This window comes from Pseudonaja textilis, chromosome 6 (genome assembly GCF_049901715.1).
Source record: "Pseudonaja textilis isolate UNSWEBS1 chromosome 6, rPseTex1.2, whole genome shotgun sequence".
Taxonomy (NCBI): Eukaryota; Metazoa; Chordata; class Lepidosauria; order Squamata; family Elapidae; genus Pseudonaja; species Pseudonaja textilis.
Genome location: NC_141995.1, coordinates 33,064,990 through 33,090,492, shown reverse-complemented (window position 1 = coordinate 33,090,492; position 25,503 = coordinate 33,064,990). Strand labels below are relative to the sequence as shown.

Below are 25,503 nucleotides of genomic sequence, written 5' to 3'. Positions count from 1 at the left end.
TAGGTTATAAACATTTTTAATTGTACCAAAATCACATTACACGAGGACAGTTAATGCATAGCTCACAATTTTAAATCTATTAGCAGAAATGTTCTTTAAAATGAATAAAAAGTGCAAGATATATAGTGCAAGTTTAGCTAAGAGGAAATTTGGTTTTGTTTTGGAATGTATTTTATTTCCACTTTTGCTGAAATGGAGGGATGTTCCTAGATAACCAACTATCAACACTATTCTCTCAAAAGACATTGTGCAATTATTATAGCTTTTCCTCTTCTGTGAGGAAAACAGTCAGAAACAGCAGTGGAAAACTCTGGATAAGTTCCTCCAGGAAAACAGTATCACCTGGACCCACTTTGGAACGTTAGTACGTACTAATGGCATAATAAAAGCTTTGCCCAGAACAGGGGTGTCAAACTCGCAGGCCCACGGGCCAGATGCGTCATGTGCTGGTCCTGCCCCCACCCAGTTTAGCGAAGGGAGGGAAGTCCCAATACATCACGTGATGCCATGATGATGCGAGTTTGACACCCTTGGCCTAGAAGCTTTTGATTTTAAAAACAAAAACAGATTTATTTAAAGGCACTTTTGTCAAACAAACAAATTCAATAAGGAATGTACACATGAAATATTGGTTCCAAATTTGTTCCATTGATTTTAAATTCCAATTATGTAAAATAAATGCATGAAACAACATAACTTGTAAGGAAAATAATCCTATGTAAGCAAGCCAGCACAAAAAGAAGCATCATAATATGTGACTAACAACAATACATTGCTTTTGGCATAAAAATGCCAGCATGGATACAAACAAGACTGCAGATCTATGTAAATGCCATACAACTGGAAAAAGGCACAAGGCATGATTTGAGATTCTGTCCTCTGTGTTATTGTAGACTTCACTCTACTAGTCTTCTCCTCCACACAGCAGCAGAAGCCCATTCCTGTAGTCACCAGAAGTATCTTTCTAGAAAGGATCAACCAACAATGAGTCCATAAATTCTCATAAAAGGACCGTTTTTCTAGTATTGCTATTTATATGACTATACTAATCATATGATGTACACATACTATTAAGTAAAGTATTTTGTTCATCAGAAATCTACAGCTGCAAAACTAACACCATCTACAAATACTAGTAGTAGTAAATGATAAGTTCTAACAAAAAAAAGTTTAAATATGCTGTTGCCTTTGATAAAATGCCTACACAGGAACCAATATTTGGGTAGGCCAAGGGGGAATGATCAGGTGTGTCAGATTCAAAGTCACCTTCAGCTATAGAAGCCATAGAAGCTAATTAGGTGATTTGGGAGCAATCACTATATCCGCCCTAAATGCCAGAGTTGTGGTGGGGATAAATCTTGAGCTCATAGAAAAGTGGGACATACATTTTACATATAAATAAATAATAAAACAAACTATGATTAAAATTCTTTAACTAATCTAAGCAGAAACAACTCAAAGCTTGGCAGACTGTAAAACATACATACTCTTTAAGAAAATTATCACATGAAGCAGCAGTATTTTCTATTACAAATAATGTTAATTAATAATCATGGGTAAGGTAAAATTTACCTGAATTACATGGTGCAAACTTTTTGCAAAATCCCTTCTGAATGCCTGTCTGATATCAAGTAGATCTTTTTCACTCCTTGAAACCATAATTCTGATCAATGTATCATCATCAGTGCCTGCTCCCTAGTAAAACAAAGTTAAGCAATCAATTAAGGGTACTGGACAGTAATTCTACCAATTCCCATTACTTAATTCTTTCTGCTGGAGTCACTGAGACAAAATGTCTTATTCAACAAACTACAGTTAAAACTAAACAATGACTTAGCATGATGAATGAAATTTTTGCAACTCAAGAGGAACAATTCATTTTTAATTGTTATTGCTTTAATAACAAAGGTTCTTAAACTGTTGGACCCAATGACCCATTTTCCCAGCCTTCAATAGTGTCGTTATCCTCATAAAAAAACCCAGACTCTGTCAATGTCACAGTAGGGACAATCCCAAACTGTATTCTCAACTTGCTAACAAAGCAATTAAAAATTGGTCCATTAGCTCATTAGCCCAAGTCATTCAAAATCTTCTAAACCACAAGATGAATGGGAAATAAATTTGATAAATAAAAAATATGTACATTAGCCCTTGGAGAAAATTACCTTCAGTTTTAGAATCCTTGCTGTAATGCAGCTTCAAAAAGAATTTAAAACATGGGAATGTAGGTAAAATAAAAATTGACAAAACAAAAAGAGCAACAAAAGTAAAATACAGTGTGACTACTGCTACATAAAAATTGCTGCAAGTTTTTAAACAACATATTGAAAATGAATCATAGAATGAACACCTCACATCAGATCAATTAATAATTATCAATACTCAAATGTACATTTCAAATACTACTTTGTATATGTTACAAATACCAAGAGAGCTGGAAAATCCATAAAATGAAATGTTTTCCTAATTTCATTTTATTAGCTACTTTTTAAGTATCTCCAAGAGTAAACTGAGGCTGAAATCCTACAGATTTCTTAAAATGTAAAGTTCATTGATCACAATGAGCCTTATTTCTGAATAAATATACATGGAATAAATAAAGACAAAATATTTGTGTTCAAGATAGTAACTTAGATGTTGTCAGTCTGAGATTCTTTAAATAGTAGTTAGCAGTGCTTGAAGGTGTTGATTTTTTTTACAAATGATAAATACTTACTTTCATTGCATAAAAGAGACATTCAGCAAAATAGGCAGGAACACTTCGGACACACTTCACTAGAAGAAGGGAAACAATTTATTTGAATCACAAAATATTTTAAAATTACTTTATCAGAGAGAGAGAGAGAGAGAGAGAGAGAGCACCCCAGCAGAGCTATCTGTGTCATGCATAGCAACATGCTTATCACCATCCCACAACCTCTCAGGGAACTTGAGTTGGTTTGTCCTTTTATAAAGTCCAGTTCTTGGCTAACATGACCATGCCACTACCCTCTTCCATTGACTGGCTAACTGATGACTAAGCAGGAATTTCACAATTAAAGGGGCTTCATCTGAGCAGCTGCAAGGCAGAAATGGTGACACTGATTAGGAATCATCAACTATTTGGGGGGAATTAGCTGTGCTTTGGAGCATATTTGTTCCAAAACCTATCTGGAGCACAAACAGCCACACAGCCACTAATTATGCCACTATTGACTGTGGGTGGCAGCTGCTCCTTGCATGGCATGACCATCCATTTCACAGTTGCTCAGTCCAGTGCCTCTTGGGCTTGCAACAAGGGGCTTTATACCGTATCTATAACTTATAGAGCAATAGAAATGTCTTCAATGCAGCAGCTTAGTCCAAAGACTCTGTAGCTTGTCTGAAGATCTTCCAGATTGGGCAACTTTGGAGTATAATGTCAGTAATCCATAAACCACCCAGCCTGGAAGTTCTTTGGTCAGAGCTGAAAGAAAAAAACTGACAGGAAACTTCTCCTACAACACTGAAGTGATTTGAGGCCACCCGCTTAATTAATAGAATCTATGTTACTAGATAACGCAGGCCTAGTGTAAACAAGCTTAAGATTCATCAAGAATAGGACTATACATTACCAATTGCCAGAAGCAGCTTTTCAAGTGGACCGGATGTTTCACGATCAATTGTTTCTTCAATTTGAAAACCAGAAATAGTCATGTATTTGTCAAAAACTGAAAGAACAAAAGAGAGGTAAAAGTGGTATTTCCATTTGAACTATTACGTATTACCAGTACTTACTTTTAACTTCTTCATTATGTATTACCAGTACTTACTTTTAACTTCTTCAAACAAGCTTAGAAAAAAGACACATCTAAACTCATACACATTCCTCAACATACGGGCAGGACAATTAAGTTGGATACAAAAAGGGAAAATTTAAATATTAAAAAATAACATTCCAGCTTAATGTGCATCTACATATTTATTAAAATCATTGTTAAAAACACCGATCTTTTTAGTACTACTCACCCTTTCTTAAGTGAGATATACTTCGAGTTCCCAGAATGGTGATAAATTTTTCTTCATCTGTTCCCCATTTCAGTTCCCCAGCTCTAAACAGTTCCTGTTAGAATAAAAAGAAAGTTCATTGTTAATTAATGAAAAGAAATAGCAAGATTTTTCTGTGTTCTACATAAAGCCAAGGGGCATAAAGACAACACTTATCTTAGATAAGGGTCTGATATTAAATTATGAGTTTACCAGTGGACTTTTGAACCATCCTTAACACAACATTCATTCTTTTGGCCACTTCAATATGATTCCCAATCACAGTCTTCCCAATACTGCTACTCTCCAAATGTGTTGGACTTCAATTCCCACCAATCTCAGTAAGAACCATTATTTTTCTCCTTTCTAATTTTTTCATGAGACAACAACTTCACCTTGTGGAATGCGGATGACGGTTCATGATAAATATTTCAAATCCTTTGTAAAAGAAAATAAATTCTATATCTGTTTTTTTAAAAACCCACACAATTTAAACCATTTCAGAATAGATTTTGTAAATGATAAAAGATATATATAGTAATTTATACTGAAGAAGCTGGATTCACTTGAGATCTCTTACTTTCTAATGTCCTGATGGTACCATTTTAGATGTGTTTTGGTGAAAAAGAATAACGGAACCTTTACTTACCTGAGCATCTTGCTCAATTAGACTTTCTTTAATCTGGCCATCAGGATCTCTGTTACCCTAAATGGAATAAAAGAAAAAGATGTATGACTGTGAATCAAGACTATAACTGGATTGCACTGAAAAATCAGTGGTTATTATGTCATAGTCAAGTCTTCTATATCTGGATTATTTCCTTCCTTCCTTCCTGGCATATGCTTTGTACATAACCCAAGTGATTCCTGTCTACAATACTGGATGCTATGTGGCTTTTGAATTTCAGATGCTCAAAGACCTGAAAAAACCATCCTATGGCAAAGTGACCTGAATTGCCAGGGCTATTAAAAATGCAACACGATTGCAAGACATGTACACATAAGGACAGAAAGATGGAAGACAACTCAAGGCTAGAGATAAGAAATAAAAACACCAATGCATCCATGGTATTACTTATAGTCATAAGTTGGAAAAGAAAGATACACCAGGTTAGGCATCTTGCATCTCCAGAGCTGCTTGTGACTTTCAGACCAATTCTATCCATTCACCTACCCTTCCTTTCTTCTTCCTCAACAAAGCCCACTAGCCGCATGCAGCATGTTTCCAAAGTCTAGTCCCAAAGGTCCGGGGTACACAAGTTAATACAAGCTCCAGTCAATTTCTGAACCATTTATTTGATTTCAATCTTAAGAGCTTACTTGTAGAAGAACTACCAACATTCGCTGGTAGTAGCCAGAGGTATCTGATGTTATATGATCTTCTAAATCAGCTTCATATTCTGCACACACACAAAAATCCCCAAATGCATTATTAAACAAAATTTGAATTTAAAAATAAAAAAACAATTTCAGTTATTAAAGAATTATACATGACTGTTTCCTTTATTCAAAGGCCTGTCATTTTAGATTTCAAAATGGCATAAGCACATCCCCGTACAGAACATATTATATTGAGAAAATTGGCTAAAAGATCTCAGCTTCCACAAATTCTCTACCCCAGAAACATGCCATACTCCCACAACCAACAGTTACCTTCTTGATAAACTTGCTTTATATTCCGGATTTCAGCAGGGGTCCGAGATGCAAGAATTTCAGTCAAGACCTGTTCATCAGTTCCTGCCCCCTGAAACCAATGTGATGAGTTCATGAAATGATACCATTTTTCTTAGTATTAACAACCAAACTGACTTACAGTTATTTCTACAATTCTGCTTTTATGCTGCAATACCAAATCAAAAATTTTACTTTATAACCAGAATGTAAAATAATACTAGCATAACTCCAATATATTTGAAATAAATCCAAAATGTTCAAGGATGCTTATTTCTTAGTTCAAGAATGCCTAACCATATGATCCATAAGGGTGGGTGAAACTACATAAATAGATTCCAGCTGACTCATACAGGAAATTGTGGCAAGGCTTACTACTGAAATTTGAATTCCTGTAAGACAATTCTTTTCTCCAACAGATTTTGCTGAGCAGTTTTTTTTTTTAGTTCAGATTGCTTCACTTTCTTTTATATCTTGTTCTAAGGTATTCCAAGCTTCCAGGTTTGCAATGAGACAACAAATATTTCATCTCAGGTGCAGAGAGTACTATGTCCTTAAACCCATTTTTCATTTACTTTCTATATGTGTCTCTTCTGCCAACTCTTGGAGTAAATAAGAGAAAAACTAAAAAAAATTGGCAAGTAAATAGAATTTTGTTACTATAGTTAACAAAATGTTACATAAATTAATAAATGTTTAACAAAAATAAACTTTTGTTATTATAATTAACAAATCTGTCTGCCAGGATTGCTTTTTGAACATTTGAACATTGTCATACTTTTTCAAGCATGTAATTAAACCATCTTATGTTTAATGAAGGAAACTGTATACTTGATCTTGTTTGGCATTCCAGTCTGTGTAAAACTTATAAAAATGTATACATAGATACAATGCAAAGAGCTATATTCAGATTAGAGCTATATAAAGGAGTTATTCTTAAACTCTGCAGATGTGTTTCTTGCAGCACCTGGCCTTCCTAAACCACTCTAATAATTACATTAATATATTTCCATCTTCTTGCATTTAGTTAATTGTAATTTACTTATCTGCCAATGCATTTAGTTGCATCTTTGTTCTAGTATTCATATACCTACAAGCAAGTCCTGCCAAAGGAATATATTTTAGGGATCAGTTTTTCTCTGACTTAGCATCACAAGTTAGTTTTGCTCTATTACTATATAGGCACTTTCATGGCAGACAACCAATAGCAGTTTATTTTCCTGCTCTGGGAATTTTGGAAAGCCTACCATATATTGGAAACACTTCTGCATAGAGTAAGTATTTTTGGAAAATGTATAGGAAAGTTTCATAACTGGCAGTTAATACAATAATGGTTATAGAAGTGGGTACAACTAAAGAGATCAGTTAGCTGTCTTATATAACTGACAGGAAAAACTATATTCATATGATCACTATTCTACTATTTCTTTAACGCACTTGCTTTGGAAATAACAGGTCAGTGATATAGCCTTATTTTGGATCCAATTGTAACCAAGTAATAGTGTAGTAACTAGAAGATACAAGTAGTGCTCAACTTACAACCATAATGGGGACTGGAAAATTCACTGTAAAGTATTTCAGTCATTAAGTGAGATATCATATGAACATGACTTGTTATACTTCCTGCTGGATTCCCCATTGATTTTTCATGTCAGAAGTCATCTGGGAAGGTCATAAAAGATGATTCCATGACCAAGAGGATGCTATGATGGTTTAAAGTCATAAGTCACTTTTTTAGTGCCACCATAATTACAAATGGTCACTCAACATTTTAATCTTGGCTTATTTGATATTTATGTGAAATCGCTGGTTTCAATAAAACACAGCATACAATAACAAAAACACCCAACACTTAAGTGACAGAAAAATTCATGTTATACTAAACAGGATTAACTTTAACTGTGGTTGATGAACAAGGGACCAATTGTGGTTTCAAATACTGCACTAAGGAGAAATAAAGGTGACATTACAGCACAGCATGATTTAGAAACTTGAGAAAAATGGCTAAACTTTCCAGTATGACTTAGGGGTTTCTAGGGTCTCAACAGGGTTGCCAAGGGATCACCTAAAACCCATTGGTTTTAAGTACCTATTACAGCCTTAGAACTTACTTTCAGAGAATGGAATCCCAAACAAGATCTTTACCACAGCATGTAGGTAGGTTAGAAAAGGAGAAAATGGACCCTCCTCCATGTATCCAGATAACTGCCATTTCTCACCCCGTCAGAGTCCCATAAATGCACCTGCACTTACGACGAGATGGATAATAATTATAAGCTCTCCTAGTAAATGTGTAGTTCTAATTCCTCAGATGGAAAAGAAAAACTAGTGCAATTGAATGGCCCGGGAAAAGTAGTCAATGACTGTTTGTTCTAGGCTTCAAAAGCTAAAGAGATGTAGTCACTCTCCAATCAATATGACATTAACAGTACATTTTTAATCTTTAACATAAAGTGACTGCTGTAAAATTCCTTTCCAAAGTTCCGAGCTGCTGCTTCTGTGGGAGAGAAGAGGAAGAAAAATCACCTGATTTCCCAAACTACTTCTCTTCTCTCTTCTGTCCAGCACCTTATTGATGTTATCACTTGAATCAGATCCTAAGTGTTAGGGTTTTTTTCCATTGACTCAGTAAGTTACACTGTATCTATCTTCCTTCAAATATTACCATTAAAAATCAATGTTTGGCTGCAATACTATATAGGGATTTTTGTCGAGTGACAGTATTGGTAACAAAATTACCTACTATCACAAGATTCCATGGAATTCTTAGAGTAATATTTTTAACTCACATGCTGAAATTGAATGACAGCAGAAAACTGTCAACAAAAATATTAACATTAATTATCCCAGCAGTCAAAACAATTAGGGCAGGGAAGATGGAATGTTTTATGACAGAGTGCTGAAATGTCTGTTAAGTAGGAACAAAGAAGATGGCATATATTATGTGGTGATAGTTATAACTATCTTGCAAAGAGAATTCAATTGAATTAATCAAATAGAAGTTTCTTGCCATTATGAGCCTTTAATAATTGGCACTGCAACAAAATGTTTCAATATGAAATGATTTTCTTCAGGTGTGCTTATTCACCATTTCATTCCACTTTTATAAAAAAAAAATTGCTCCAACCATCAAATAACAATTATCCAATGAGCATCTATCTACCTTCTTAAGAAATTGGGGAGGGCAGTGTTTCTCCTATTTGTGAACTTATTTCTCTGAATAGGTAGCATCAATACTTGTGATTCATTCATTCTACATTTATACACGTACATTTTAGTCACACTTTACATTTGTTATTGGGATTATTCAAAATCCCAGATCATTATGTTTGTTTAACAAAACATGATTTACAGCAATATATAAATAGAGTCCATGTGTCTAAACTTTCCTTCCAAAGATACTTTTTTCCTATTGTGTTTTATTTATTTATTTATTTATTAGTATCAATTTTCTGGGCACTGAGCAAATTCTTGTTCTTTTCAAAAATCTTTTTCTTTCTTTTAAACTCCTATTAATGTCTGTCTGTCTATCTATCTATCTCTCTCTGTCTCACACGCGCACACACTTGCCATTTTAATTTTGTAAGCAGAAGCATTCAAAATACCCATCAAAATACCAAATGATGGGAAAAAAGAATAAAAGTTGGATATTATCTTCAAATAAAGTTTGCCTTTTTCTGTAAGAATTTAGCTGATTCCTAGCATGGACATAGATATCCTTTGCCCCTTCTTACTTGTCTGTATACAGTGTATTTATTTAATACAAAACAGTTGTAAGCAGCTGCTTACAAATTACCCAATGGATGCAAAGCAGCATAAACTGAAAATCAACCATAAATGTAATTTAAAAGATGCCTGAAGATTATATTATACATAGTTTTATAATAACACTCTTATTCAAGTGCACAGGTAATGCTAAAAAATGTTGGTTTGAAAGTAAATTTTATTACAATGGAAACTAACACTATAACCAAACAGATCAATTGTCATAACTGTTAACTTCAGAATTAAAAGGAAAGATTCCATCCTAGATAAACTTTTTAATTTAAAATTGTGCCACTCATTTTACCTTAATGGCATGTTTTAGTGCATGAGCATCATAAAGCCGTTCAGGTCTCATCAGGGAAACGATGAGCTTCTCCAGGTTGCCTGTAAGTTCTGATTTAAGGTCATCAATCAAATCCTAAATGACAGAATGAAGAATAATTAATCAATGAGAAATGTGTATCAATACCAGTCTTTCAGTTCTAGTTATTGCATCTAGAACTTGCCTTATTAATATTCAATATAAATGTATGTATATATGTACATATGTATATATGTTTGTGTGTGTGTTTGTGTGTGTGTATACATATATTCTCTCTCTCTCTCTCTCTCTCTCTCTCTCTCTCACACACACACACACACACACACACACACACACACAGAGTAGTGAAGAGTAAGAAAAATAAACATGGAATAACCAGCCAACCAAAAACATTAACCACCGTGAAATATCTGTTAATATGAAAAAGCACAAGTAGAATGACCTCCTTACCCGGCCAAAAAGAGTTTTAAATTGTACTGCAATTTCCTGGCGCTGAGCATTGCTTCTGCCTGTTAGAATCTTCAAGATTGGATCTTCATCAGTTCCTTAAATTATGCAAGTTAAAATAAAATCATTCACTGAAAGAACAGCAACAGTTTATGAATGAATGTAAATGAACACATTAAGTCCATACAGTTCTATTCTTGAAATCATCTCTTACTTGGAAAACTCTATATTAATGTAAAGGTAGTCCTCACTTCTTAAGTGACCACAGCTAGGATAGGCAACTCATTAAGTAAAGCAGTCACAAACATGATGATTTTACAATTATTTCAGCTTTCCTTTGCTTTATATCCCTGTGAAGATCATAAATGCAAGGATTGGTCTCAAAACTTCCTTTTTGTCACCACTGTACCTGTGAGCCAGTTGCTGGACAAATAACCACACACACACATTTTTTGCAAATTAAAAAAATGGAATGTATATGAGTTGTCACTCATGAAAATATTTGCACCAAAAGAAGAATTCAAAAGGAGGCCAGTTTGTAATATCCATCCTCTTCCTTTTTTCAAGCATTGTTTTCCACCAAATTTGTGTGGATAATTGAGAATAATTATCAAGGCCTACGCTTCTTTTCAAATCCACTGCTTGAGCATCTTTGAAAAGAACAAAAGCAAAAATTAACAGTAGAACTTGAAGTAATGCTGAGTGACACCACATAATTAGGTAGCCAGTTGGATTTAACTATGTGACAACTTTCACAACAAAGGCATGTGTATGTACCTTCATTCAAAAACAAACAAAAAACAAAACTATGAACAAGACTGCACAACTAACTGGACTTGAATAGGCAAACACTCCTGATTAGCAAACATTTTCATAGAAGTGTTTCCTCCACATTTCAACAAGCCGTTTGCCTCCATATTTCTTGGAAACTAAATCAATATATGTGGTGAAATCTCCAAATAGACTGAAGGGAGGTGTTAAGAGGGGACCCAAGTTGGAGTTCCCCCACTGCAAGAAATGGCACAGGTCTGACCTCCCCTAGAATCCCTAAAGCAGAGGTCTCCAAACTTGGCAACTTTAAGACTTGTGGACTTCAACTCCCAGAATTCAAGTTTCTTGTAACGTAGGTGACTAGCAATAGTCTTCTTTTAAAGACTATCCCCAAGTGATTCTGGATGCTTGATCCTGACAGTATAAATCAACAAGTTTGAATAAAACATCTGTTTCCTATTCACTATCTGGCCTTCAGAATTTGTTTTGCATTAATAAAAGTTAAGATAAAGTTAAGTCAATATTTCTTTTGTATGAATAAAGTTAAGATAAAGATACTGAGACAGCCATTAACTTTTCAGGAACTCCAGTTAAAAAAAAAACTAAATACCAAAACAACAATTCTATTGTTCTGAAAGAGATTCTACATACAGTAGTATCTCAAAGGTGCTTTTCCCAAAAGGCAACTGGGCTTTTTTTTTTCTTTGAAAACATTTAACTTCTCATCCAAGAAGCTTCTTCAGTTCTTTGGGGAAAAAACCTTTGGGAAACCATGACCTGAATGATTAAGAATCCCTATAGACATTCTACATAGTACAGATTAATAGTTACATATACTATACTTACATATACTATAGTTACATAAACTATCCAACATGGGTCCGTAAAGGGGGCGAAAGTGCACAAACGTGCCTATCGTCCCTGCCATGTTTTCTGTATTATTCCTGATTTTGTTTCTGTTTGACAAATTATAATAAATAAATATCTCTTTTTTTTTGAAAATTTTATTTGGGTTTTCACAAAAAAAACATAATACAAATAAAACATTTTTTTAAAAAAAATAGCATGTTCTCGGGTTACACTTCTTCATACAGACACAAATTCAATTTCATGCTCATTCTTGTGTTCTATTCCTTATCTTATTACTGTTTTACATTTTCTACATAGTTTTTTCCCTCTTTTAATTTTCTCAACTTTATTTTGATTATCTCATCTCAATTCAAATCATTATATTTATACTTTTGTCTGTCCTGTTCCAATTTCATATTATTTTTTCTCATTAAACAAATTTTCTCCTGTAGTTCCTAATTGGAGTATGATGCCTTTATATCTTTTAATTTTATCCATTCAACCCTTATTTAAGCTTCAATGTATACCTTTAAGATTATAACATTCAATATAATACATAACTTCCAATCAAATTCTGCTTGGTACATTCTTAAAATAGACACTATATTATTAAAAAAAGATTATATATATGTGTGTGTGTGTGTGTGTGTGTGTGTATAACACTCATTCCATTCCAATTCAATTCTATCATTAATATTCATTAACATCTTAACATCTTTAACATTTTTTTCAATTAAGTATCATACTTCCTTGGGAATACCTATAAACTTTCCATATTTCATATTTCTCTTCACTTATATTTTATAAATCATTAACAATAATTAAAATGTTCCTATCCTTTCCTAATTTAATTCTCTCATTCACTTTATTTCATTTGTTTATTAACAAGCATTCCACTAGATTACAATAAATATTTTATCCATCATTTTAAGCATATTTTCAAAGATTATTTCTATTTGTAATATAACAATACTATCTTATGTACCTTTGCAGAATCCATTTTATAATTAAGTTTTCACCCATTATCTCTAAACAAGCTTATACTTTCAATTCTTATACGTTTGCCCTGTTTCTCTATATCTTGTTCCTGTCCTTTATAACTTCTTTTCCTTTCCTTCTTCCCTCTCTTCCTCCCCTTTTTACCCCCTTGTCTCTCTACTTCTAATTCTCTCTTCTGTAATCCACTCTTCTGTTGCTTTCTAATATTATACTTATTTTTCAAACTATTCTTTTTTTTTTTCAAATCTTAAACTTTTCATTCTCTTTTCCCCCTTTCCTTTTTTTTCCCCCACATAAAATTACTTTATTATTAAAGGTGGCTCTCCATTTCTAAGAGTTGAAATACAAGGCCAAAAGAACCTCTCCCTTCTTGTGCATCTTCTTTGTACTTTTTAAGTTCTATTTTCAGTTCTTCTAAAAGTGGTGCCATTTTAAACACTTTTAAACAACCACCCGATTGATTTTAGTCATTTAAATGCAGTAACCAAAAATCCAGAGATCACCAAGTAATCCAAATAATCCCAAGCTGTTTCTTCTTGCTTCTTTTTTCAACTTTCTCTTCCTGGGGTTCTACTATTTTGTTGCCAAATTTCAGTTAAAATGTATCATTTAGGAATCTTGTTGAGGTTTTAGTTCCAGGCAGTCTCCTCCATTTTTCTAGATCTTGCCCTTTTGTTCTTTTTCTCTCCTTTCCTGCTTTTAAAAGCTTTTAAGTATCCAGAAATCTTTATTATCCCTGTGACATTTTATTTTCAGCTTAAATGCCTGTTTATGTCAAAGTGGATTTTTTTTCAATTTCTTGCTTAAGTCTCTTAGCTGTCAGTATATAGAAGGGAAGAGAAAAACCAAACCAAATCCTTTCTCTTTTCTCTCTCCTTCGCTGCTTCAAAATCTTCTTTGGGAACAATGTTATCTTTTTATAGTTTAAATACCAGGGTACCTTGCGTTGTTGCTTTTGCAGTTAACCGGTCAACCAAGACTTTCACTTCTTATCTTCCTCCTCCACATTCTTTTCCAGTTGAGTTCTTCTTTGAGGTGGCCATTTCTGACCACTGCTACAACCGTCTTCGGGAAAGGGAGTAATGGCCAGCTGAGGAGGAGAGTTGCGGTTCTCCTCAACCCTGCTGGCAGTCTCCCCGCTCTTCACCACCTCTGTGGGATGGCTTAGCCCCGAATCCAGACAGCTTGGGGCGCTCCGGCAGTGAGCACGGATCGAAACCATGCATGATCACGTTTTCAGTCTGTCAGCGAAGAAACTCAAACCGGAAGTTTCAATAAATAAATATCTAAGAAGCCCTGGTGACACAGGGATTAGAATGCAGTATTACAGGCTCTGTCCACAGCCTGGTGTTCAATACTAATGGGGCTCAAAGTTGACTGAACCTTCCATCCTTTTGAGGTTGATAAAATGTGGAGCCAGATTGCTGAGGACAATATCCTCTCATTGTAAAATGCACAGAGAGTGCTGTAAAGCACTATGGGGGGAAAACTAGAACATCTTCAAAGAGCAACAGTTGCAACAAGGGGACTATGAAGAGATACTGAAGGAATTGGCAATGCTTTAATTTGGATTCTTATACCATATAAGGGATTTGTTTCAGTGGCCTTCAAGATCCCTTCCCATTCTAATGATTGTTTTCTCAATATGTCATCCTGACCGGTTGACTCAGCTCTCCATCCTTCCGAAGGTTGGTAAAATGACGAGCCAGATTGATTGGGGGCAATATGCTGACTCGGTAAACCACTTAGAGAGGACCATAAAGCACTATGAAGCAGTATATAAGTCTAAGTGCTATTGCTATTAATGTCTGCTTATGCAAATACCAATGAAAATAATGCCAAGTCAAAGCATAAAGAGAACTTGGTGACCACACTGATAAATTTCTGGTCCTGCCAGTAGAACAGTTTAAGTTCTATTTTCAATTTTATTTCACATCCAATCAGAACCCTATAAACAGAAATAATCCAACATTCTTGAACATTATTTTACTCTATCTGTCTAATGTTCACACTGCAGAAGGAAGCCAACTCTATTTCTGAACATTCCTTGAACTAATTCGGTTCTGATCCTAGATCATTAGGAAACTTACACAATGAAGTTTCTCTGCTACTGAAATTTGAGCCCAAATGCATGGGAAACACGAAGGGGAGGGATGATTACAGAAAGCTCATCTTCACACTCCTTTTCACACAATAGTAACTGTATGTAAGGAAAAGTTTCAACGGAGCATAATTTTGCTTCTGCTTACCTAATCCTTTCATTGCCTTGCGAAGACTTTCAGCATCACTTCTGGCATCAAATCCAGGGAAGTCTTTTACAGTACCTCTTGTGTACTAGAAGAAAAATAAAATTATGTTCACGCAGCATCCTTTTAGTGACAATTTATTACAAAACGGATCATCAAGAAACATGAGTTATAAAATCTAAATATTGATCCCTTAGAAAATAATCTAATAGAAAATGATCTAATCTAATCTGCTATAAATCTAATAGTAATTAATCCATATGATCTGGCACAATGTGCAAATTTATGCCAGGACTGAAATACTGAGTGCAAAGCTTTCTTATATGGTAAAAGCTTACACTCAAATATTACAAATCAGATCTTGAGCAAAGCTTGTAGAATTTGGAAGTTTGTGAATCTGATTTTAGAAGGCATTTGTGGCCTCTTCTGGGTAACAAAATGGTGTGTTTGTTTTATATGTGTTTAGGCACTCTGTTACAGTCAAGAAAGAAGAAAATAACATTTCCAGTTTACTGACAAAACAGGTGTTGAACATTTTTTAAAAATTCCCCAAAGACTATTAATAAGAAACTAGTTTAACAATAGCTTCCTGGCAGCTCTTTCAAAGAACAATTATATTAAAAAATAATTAATATTCTGTGATTAGTTTATATATGAGTTGTATGGAAATCAGTTGTAAACAGCTTACCCTGAAAAAAAACTTCGAATAAAATCAGCTATACAATTCTTATATATAATTTACAGTCTGTCTAACCTGTATATATAGAAAACAGTCCTATATATGCAACCAATCAGTTGATAATTCTGACAAATAGTTCCAACAATTCTAGAGAGTATCAGGTTGGACAAATTATTTTGAGGAGTATGTGGCATAATTAACGTATGTCATAAAATAAGAATGTCTTCTCAGACTTTCATTTTCTGAGTTGTTCACCTGAATCAGTAATAAACAACCCACAATACTCCAAATGCTGAATTTAAATTCCCAGCAGCCCCATTAAACATGCCCAATCATAAGTGTTGCTGGGACAACATGTTCCACAACATGCTACGTAGAACAGGATTCTCATCTTAGAGTTAATTATTCTAGATTCCATCTTGTTACAGAAAAGTGGTAGCATGAAATCTCAATGTTTCAGTCTAAGGGAACATTTTCAATATCAGTACATTTCACTGTAGAGGACCAACTACTTCCTCATTCTTAACTTCTCAGAAACTGACTATGTTCTTTATTTCCAGAAAGCAAACTCAGCTATCGTTTGTTCAATAATTAAACATTCAAATATTAAATCCATAATATTGTTAAAAATTAGCAAAAGGGACTGGCATAGAAAGCCACCAAAATTTAATGAAAAGAAAATGTGTAACTGCCATGTGAATATTAGTCATTTGTAATTTGGCAACAGATCTATGTCTTTTGAATCCTGAAATGAATCATCATCTCCTAATGGGATAGCTATCCTGACAAACTAAGATAACCATGCCAATAGTTCTTATATTCTCTGGCAAATGGAAAAAATGACTAGCCTTCCCCCCTTTGAGGCTGAAGAGGTCCAATATGAAGATTCATTCTAGCAGTTCTTAACTCTGTCTCCAGCTCTTAAATTTGGAGAATGCTGACAAGCGTTTGATTGCAAAGATGGAATCTCCCAAGAGATCTCCTTTGCTAATCAGTTAGCTGCCAAGCACTTCACAAGAAAGGCAAGTATTATTTATTTGGTCAATCAGAGACTAGGTATGCCTTCTTTCCAATTCCCTATAATGTCCAAGCCAGATTATCTCTCATTGCCCTTCTACTGGAAAGGCTGGCAGGGATCTATTTTTACGGTGGTGGCAGGAAAACAATGTTTGTTCTGATTAATGAGGCCAACCAATAAACCAAGGAAACTAGCTGTTTTGGGCAATTTATTCAGTTACATTATGAATGAAAGCAAAAACCTATTTAACTTGAGTGCATATTCTAGATCAGGGGTGTCAAACTTGTTTTGTCATGTGATGTTTTGGGACTTTTTTCCCCTTCACTAAACCAGGCAGGGACGGGGCCAACACGTGACACATCCAGCCCGTGGGCCCCAAGTTTGACGCTCCTGTACTGGTCCTGCTTAGACATGAAAGCCAGTTAGGGGCCTTTGGGCCAGTCACTCTCTCGCTTCACAGGGTTGTTGTTATGGAGAACCTAGGAAGAAGAAATATTATCTATGTTCACTGCCTTGTGTTACTTATAAAGTAAAATAATAAAGGCAGAATAAAAACATCTAAAAATATACACTAAAGAAAAGAAACAGTGGAATTAATTATGTACTTAACTTTTAGATCTTTCCAAAAGAATAGCCCAGTTTTTCAGGGCTGAATACCAGTCACCGTACCTATGTTTCTATTAACCAGCCACCAATGCAATGAATACTACTTGAAGTTGCAGGAAGAGGTTTCAGATCGAACTATTTCTGTATACTCAGGGAGTGGGGAGTAAGGGGAAGTGCATGGAGGAAATGATAAGCCAGGACTCTCATCTCCAAACTAGAGCCCCTGTAATTGCACTCTCCAATTTCTACCATCTATGGCCAGCATGACTGCCAATGCTTGCTGTAGATAACAGCTAACAAAATGCAAAGCTAATGCTTTGCATTGGGTAATGCAAAGCAAACAAAAGATCAAATTAGGGTCAAATCAAACAGGACAGCTAGTATAATTTACTAAAGTTTGTTTTATTTTAAAATGAAAGTTCATTGTTATAAGCCAAAGTTTAAGCAGGTGAAATAACTTGTTTTCCTTCCTTTATTCCCATGTTATTTGGAACTCTTGGGGGGAAATTATGTTTCAGTACTTGCCTTCTCCATAGAAAAAGTAATAAGAAGTTGGAAACTATTCAGAAGACAACATCAGAATGACCAAAGACCCACACTCCCACTCTTTTTCATTAATCAACCTTGTGAGGTTGGATTTTATCTTGATTAAAAACACAAGTCTTTCATGAAAGAGGGAGAGTAAGGATGATATTCACTGCCTATTTACTCCCATCCTCTGCTTTGTGCTGACTTCGAGGGAGGGAGGCATCCATATTTAACATACTTTGCTGCCTAAGAAGCTTCTACACAAAATGAAAACCCCAGAAATTAAGTTTTTTTTTTCAATCATGTAGGTTATCCATGATTAGAGATGCTATGTAAAATCTACTTTTACTTCATAAATCATAGAATCTGATATCCTTCACCAAATGGGGCCTTCAGACGCTTTCAACTCCAGAGACTTTCAAATTCTAATGCTTAGTATTAAAACAAAATTACATGCATGAGTTCAGAATAATTATTATATATATTTTATTTAACTGCATTTCATTGCAAATGAAAGCAATTCAAAACTCTGTCGTGTTCTGGACTTAATTCTTTTTCTCTTATCCTTTGCATGCTTCTCCAAAGCCAAGTGCATCCCTTAGCCCAGGAAAAAAGCTACATGCCTTAAGAAAACATTCTGAACACTTTTACTCATTTATTCATATTAGCCCTGCAAGTAAGTTGCCATATTTAGTGTAATGTAGCAATTTTCTACAATTATGACCAATCTTTTAGTTGTTTTCTATTTAACCAGAAATAGCATTAGAACAATTTATTAAAATCAAGAGCCAGTTGGACATCCTTGTAGAGACCAAGGGCTATATTTAACTTTTGGGATAAGTGACTGAGGATCACAAAATAGATGGTTTATATCACATATCTAGACAGGCTAAGTTTGGGTAGGTTGTTTAGTTTTAATTACAACACAGCTATTTTGGATCATATATTTTTCTTCACTCAGAATGTCAGGAAACGGCAGAGTTCAATTTAGAAGTGGATCCAACAGGTTAGGAAGGGGCTGCTGAAGCTGCAGACGGCCATGTCAAAAGCAGCAATTTCTTGGGTTTCCTAGTCAATGTATTTTGAAAAACGCCTAAGATTATACATATATTGCTAAAATTAAATTATTTATGTCTCCTTTGTAGTTTTTTTTAAATGACACAATTTCTTATTTGCAGCTACTATGTAAACAGTTTTGTTAGAAAATGCAAGTGAAGGTTAAGAAAACTCCAATTACAAATAAGCAGGTAAGTAATGTAGAGTGTAGAAGAGAAGTTATTCTAGACATCAGGAAGTGGCACCACAATGTAACATAAGACTAAGCATATATCTTAGCTGCAATGAAGACTGAAAGATTACATTGCTGCATACTCATTTCTCATACCCCACGTTTGATCTTTGATGGATTTCTTTGAATATTGGATCTCCAAAATAAACATAAGGTAGGAGATGCACAGAGACCCTCCACTTGGTGTTCTGTTCATTTCTTTGGGAACTTTTTTAGGACAGTTGGATGAGAAAAGAAGCTAAAGAAGCTTATTGGATGAGAAGCAAAATGTCTTCAGAGACAAACCAGAAAGTCCAGTTGCCTCTTGAAAAAGCACCTTTGGGACAACCATGACCTGGAGCAGTGGTCACCAACCGGTAGGCCGGGGACCACTGGTCATCCATGAGAAAATTTTGGTGGTCCGCAGAGAAATGTCCCTCCCAAAGCACTCCCCCAAAGCAATTAATCCAGGCTGCGTGGGAACACAAGGCTGCACACACGCTGGCCCCCACCCTTCAGCCAAGCATATACCTTACCTTGAGTAGAGCCACGTGAGCTAGAACTGGAAGGTAAGACCAACGGTGGGGGAGGGAAATCCACCCCGGGTTGGCTTGCTGACATTGGTGGGAAAGTCAGTCCCATATTCCAAAGCTGTAGTAGTCACAAGACTGGCCCGTTGGTCGTCCCGGAGCAGCCCTTCCAGTCCATGACAGGCCGGTGCACCTGGGTGGAGGAACAGCTGCTCCAGGATGACCAAAGGACCCTTCCTGTGACTACTGCAGCTCTGAAATATAGGACCGATTTTCCCACCAATGTCAGCAAGCCACTATCAGTCAAAATTCATATTAGTGATCTCCGGGATTTAAAATTATGAGTTTGGTGGTCCCTGAGGTCCAAAAGGTTAGCGACCCCTGACCTGGAGGACTGAGAATCTCCACAGATATTTAGATAAGAAAAGGAAACCTTTTCCATCTCTCTCAGAAATCTCACTCTATTTCCGGACTGCAAAGCAAAATGGAAGGATCTTGTATCCTTCTCCCTTCATGAAAAAAAATGGCCAGGAAATTTTGATATTTAAAAATGGGCAGAAACAGCTCTTTGGTGTGTTTAATGGAAAAGTAGACTTTGAGGAAGCAATTTTAAACATTTTTTTTCCCAAAATCCTCCTAGTAGCAACTAAAACTAGAGACAAAAGGCGACTTTCAAAAACAGCCATATGACTATTTGTGGAATACCTACATAATGTCCCATTTAGTTTACAGCAGGAATTTATAAATTTGTGCACTATAAAAGGAAAGAAACATTTATATATGTCAAAAGCTAGTTGAAAGACTACGATTTTTTTTTATTTCCATTAGCATTCATTTAAAAAGTATTGCTGGAGGCAGAAAATGAAAAGTATGCACATTTGAATGTGCTTTAAAATATGAAATATTAAGATTCAGAACATAAATCTACAAAAAATAATGACTTTTGTATCATAACATATTGGCATTTGTATCAAATTAAGTTCAAACAAAAAAAAATCATCAAAAGACATTACACCTTTCTTAAGGATCCCCAGACTTTAATAATTAAAGCACTATTTCTACTCACAGTAAAAGCAAAACAATACAATAGCAACCCTACCAAAGATAAACATATAAAATCAAGAAATTGAGAGTTTGCCAAGCACAGTTGCCTTGGCTGGCTGCCTAGAATAATGATACAAAATTATAAAATGCAAGGGATCAAAGATTAAAACAATTAAAGTCACTAGATCAAGAAGAGAAGAGGTGGTTGCTTGACTTCTAAAATATATATTCAATACAGTGCAACAGAAGAGCAGATCTATCTCATAATAACTATCACAACTATTTGTAGGCAATGTTTACACATATGCTACTTTTAAAGAAATAAACTGATTAGATAATGCAAATAAAAATTAAAGCTGTATATAAGTCTAAATGCTATTGGTAGCAGAGTGACCCATACATTTAAATAAAAGGGGGAATCAATTGCTGGCAGACCTCCCTAAAGAATTAGCAATACAGAAGAACGTGGACTGTTTCTATGACACCAACCCAGGAGCAGTATTAAGTTTCATATGGGTTTCTGCTGTACTTTCCTTCCAAAACAATATTACCTATCTAAACTTCCTACTTCAACCTATTAAAAAAGAGTCTTCAAACTACTATTAAGATGGTCTTTATTTCTATTTCTATGCCGAATATTAGAAATCTAAGATCTGTATAAAGTGGAGCAGGATTTCAGACAACTCTATTATAACTATTTGTTCCATCGTATCTACTGACAAGTTATCTTCTGTATGTTCCCACTGTCCAGCCCCTACTACAAGTAGTACCTCATTGAATAACCAGTCACTTAGCCACCAATTAAATGGTTCTCCCAGAGGATACAACCAGTTCTGGAGTTCTGACAGCCACAACTCTTCCACCACTTGTGGACATTTTGGGCACTTGGTAATCAGCTGGCATTTATGACAATTCAAAGCATTCTACAGTTTCATTATCACAATTTATGGTGTTTATTTTTACTTTCAAGCAAAAAAAAATACCATTGAAGGAAATGGGTTCATTTAATGACCACTGTGTTCACTTAACTATTATAATATTCACTTATAGTCTGCCACAAGAAAGGTCATAAAACCAGGCAAGATCACATGGAGACCCATTTAATGACCACCACAACTTATGACAGTAATTCTGGGCTCAATTACAGTTATAAGTTAAGGACTCCCTGTAGTTCTACTCCCTCACATTGTCAGACATATCTGAAGGGAAAAAAACATGCATTTTCCTTAGCAAGATGACTTCCTTTGTGTAAATTGGCATCCTAATTAACAATGATAAGATCAGGAGTAAAGTAAAGAGTTATGCATAATTATGAATTGTTCCACTCCATATACAGGCTTTATAATTTTAAATTATGTTATATTATTTATAATTTCTGAAAGTGTGATGTATTTTGAAAATTCATAATCTAATTCCTACATTATGCAAATACATCTAATTTTCACATCCATACTCATAAACATTTATTTCCAATAGCAGTTTCTATTTCCTCAATATAATGACAGAACTTTTTATCAAATACAACTGGCAGATATTCCATGTTGCCTCTAAAGCAGCTAACAAAGTAGATAATTAGTTAGATTATATAATATTACAACTCATAATGAGACAGCTATGTGAATGCATTCAAAATATTTATTTAGTTATGTCAGTTCAAATCAGTTTCTTTGCTACTTAATATTTCTCAAATGGTTGTGAAATGAGGTACAAGCAATTCAACATAATCTTATTGCATACAATAAGTGTACAGAGGAGTTCGTTTGTTGAACCACTTATAAAGCTGTCTTCAATCTAGAACTCTCCATTTGTGATGACCCAGGGTGGGATACAAAACAAACACAGTCACAGAAAACAGGTGAAGCCCCTTTTATTCCTTCACTTTGCTTCTAAGCTCCAAATATCCTTGACGGAAGACAAAAAACTCCCACACAAACAGTTACAAGAAGGGGGAAAAAAGAAACGCAAACCAGGCAAGATAAGGGCTGGAAGATGTCCACAGATAACAGAACACACACTGGGAAGGATGCCAAACTCAGAGAGGAACCATAAACTAGAGATATTTCCACGCTTTGTTTCCAGCATTCGCCCGTAAGCATGTCTGTCCTGTTATTCAGTTGTCACAGCTGCCGCCCATGAAGGGGATGAAGGCCCTCTCCTCCCAAGTAGACCACTCTCCCTTATCCTCTCCTCCCTGCATGCCCTAGGATGGAGAGGGGATGGGCCTGGGTCCTCCTCTGACTGCTCAGCTGGCCTCTGCCCTTCCCCAGCCTCCTCCATAAGCTCCGGAGCCACACTTCCACTGTTCCTCCTCTCCTTCAGAGTCAGTCTCCACCAGGGGCATGACATTGTGTTGAGCTATATCTGCCAATGTCTACCCAACACAGGCCACATTAGTTGATACGAATTCTAACAACTCTAGTGCAAAACTTAGAGCCCATCAAGTTAAAGAAGATCCACATAGGGTCCAGGAAATATACAATCTGAAGTGAGTTATGATTGAACAGCATCATCCCTGTTCTTATAGCATTTAACTTTTGTAAATTAAATGACATTTGAGACTTTGAGTCATACTATGAATAATCTCAGTGACTCACATGTCATTATCATTTTTGAAAACTTCAAGAAAACTCTGTAAACTTACTTCAGATTCAGTTTGATTCAAAAATATTCAAAAAGGCTATTTGACTTGTGAAAAAAGGATAGAGAATACAGGCGGTCCAATACCAAAATGCAAAAAAAAATAAAAAATAAAAAAGAATGAAAAGGAAACTTGTTATTTAGCTATTTGTTGACCTTTTTACTGCTAAAAGGAAGACACACCAACTCACAGTGAAAAATTTGCAGTGCAAGAAAAAATTGGCTAAAAGAATGGAAAATGGAAAAACGCCTGACCTGGAATCATTGGAGCAGGATGAGGTCATCCTGTTCCCAACTTGGCCTCTTTAAATATTTAGATGAACTTGCCCAGATCAAATTACTATAGAGTTACAAGAAAAACAGAGAAGAAGAAACTGTCCTGCCACATCCCCAAACAGGGATTTCTTATTCCCAGTCACTTATCTTCAGAGTATCACCAGAGTTGAGTCACAACTCTTAAGAATAACCTTTTTTACCCTTTTTTTTTTCTTCTTCTTCTTAAGGCCAAAATATTTGTTTGGCATTTACACCCTATTTCACAGGAATTGCTTCGGAATCAAACGAATGAAAAGTCGCTCTTCGAGGGCTGAAGGATCCCTGTGGGTGAAAGTATCTCATTGTACAAATGCACACACACACACACACAAAAGTGCCTGGCAAAATGGCGGTAGCGTTACAAATTATTTATACATTCATCAAATCGATTGGCTTCTTTCAAAATTTCTTCAGCCCTTTTGGTAAGTTTAAATTACGCAGCGCGGGGAAAGCAAGGTGGGACTTACCTTTGCCATGGCTTCGGGGGTCGTTTAGGTTTAGGCGAAGAGCGAAAGCTGCGAAGGAAAATAAGGGAGAGAGGGTTACCCTTCGAGAGTTCAAAAGAAAGAGCGCTCGCCAACAAGTACCGCTAGCCTGGAAACAAGCAAAGAAACCCGACCGCTTCCTTTGCTTTCCTCCGAGCGGTTCCGATTTCGGAGTACCCCAATAGGGACCCCGCGCCAAATCGGGGGGGGGGGAGGCGGGAATCTCTCCTGAACCCCAACTTTCGGCCACAGGAAAACGCCCGAGGACTTTCTCCTGTGACTTTTCCACGCCCTGTTGCTCCAAGCTGGGTTCAGCCGAGGCCTCCGTGATACAAAGACCGATAAGCGGAGCAGTAAGAGCGCTCCGCAATGGCTTCCTCCGCTGGATCTTTCGCTCCTTTCTGGCCTCCGCTTTACCTCCCCAAACTTGGCTGCGCTCGGAGAGCAGCCGGTACGCACCGTAGCCTTCAAAATGAGGGGGCGAAGCTGCTAGATGCGGCGGCCTCTTGAGAAACAACGGCAAGGGACGGAGCCGGAGAAAGTGCGCGTCGCCCTCGCGGCCTGCCACACCCAGCGCTCAGATTCTCCCTGCGGTTCCCGGTTGGAGTCGATCGTGGTCTTCCTGCCTGGGGCCCCACCCCGGATTACTCGGCTACTCCTCGGCAGGACGTGCCCTGGGTGCGGTTGAGTGTCTTTTCCTCCCGGCTCAAGTTATTACGAAAGTCAGGGACTGAATAATGCCTGAGAGGAAGCTCTTTCTAGATCATTATTGGTCCCTGTGCAGAACGGTTGCTTTACACCCGCACCAACGCATCGCTTGCAGAACAATTAAAATAACAAAGGGCAGTTGTAGTAGGGTAGTTGTAACTGTGCTGTGATTTAAAAGAAAAGTCTCGATTCAGGGACTTCAGTCGCCCAAACAGGCATTTCTTTGTTTCATCCCGGCAAAGCATATCCTGAGTGATTCACATAGTAGACTACATCTCTCTGGCTGGATCCACACAATATTTTCAGATACAAATAATGAAGCCTTGTACTGGCAAAGCTGAGAATCCGAAGGGATGCACTTCCTAGTAAAGGGGTATAAAAGAAGAAAGATCCTTGTGTAGTATAAATAAACCTATGCAAATATGTCCAGACAGGGTAAGCTGTTTCTTTGAACAAAGTGAGGCAGTTGCCTTAAACTTTAACCATTTTAGTTATTAATCATAACTAAAAATTATAATTTCATCAGGTTTGTGCGGAGTTAAATTTTCAGCCTGGTGGATCACAATAACTTTATAATCTTTGAAAATATGCAAACTGTTTCAAGTGATGGC

General features: G+C 36.0%; 1 protein-coding gene across 1 annotated transcript; it reads right to left on the bottom strand.

Moving 5' to 3' along the window:
- Positions 1 to 24,774, bottom strand: ANXA5 (annexin A5). Its single transcript, XM_026698000.2, has 13 exons — positions 24,644 to 24,774; positions 24,167 to 24,214; positions 15,079 to 15,163; positions 10,214 to 10,308; positions 9,746 to 9,859; positions 5,659 to 5,749; positions 5,326 to 5,405; positions 4,655 to 4,711; positions 3,988 to 4,081; positions 3,594 to 3,689; positions 2,717 to 2,775; positions 1,573 to 1,695; positions 1 to 964 (listed from the first exon to the last, which is right to left on the bottom strand). Exons 2-13 carry the CDS (start codon positions 24,173 to 24,175, stop codon positions 905 to 907), a joined length of 963 nt encoding a protein of 320 aa, XP_026553785.1. The 5' UTR covers positions 24,176 to 24,214; positions 24,644 to 24,774; the 3' UTR covers positions 1 to 904.
- Positions 24,775 to 25,503: the final 729 nt, after the last annotated feature.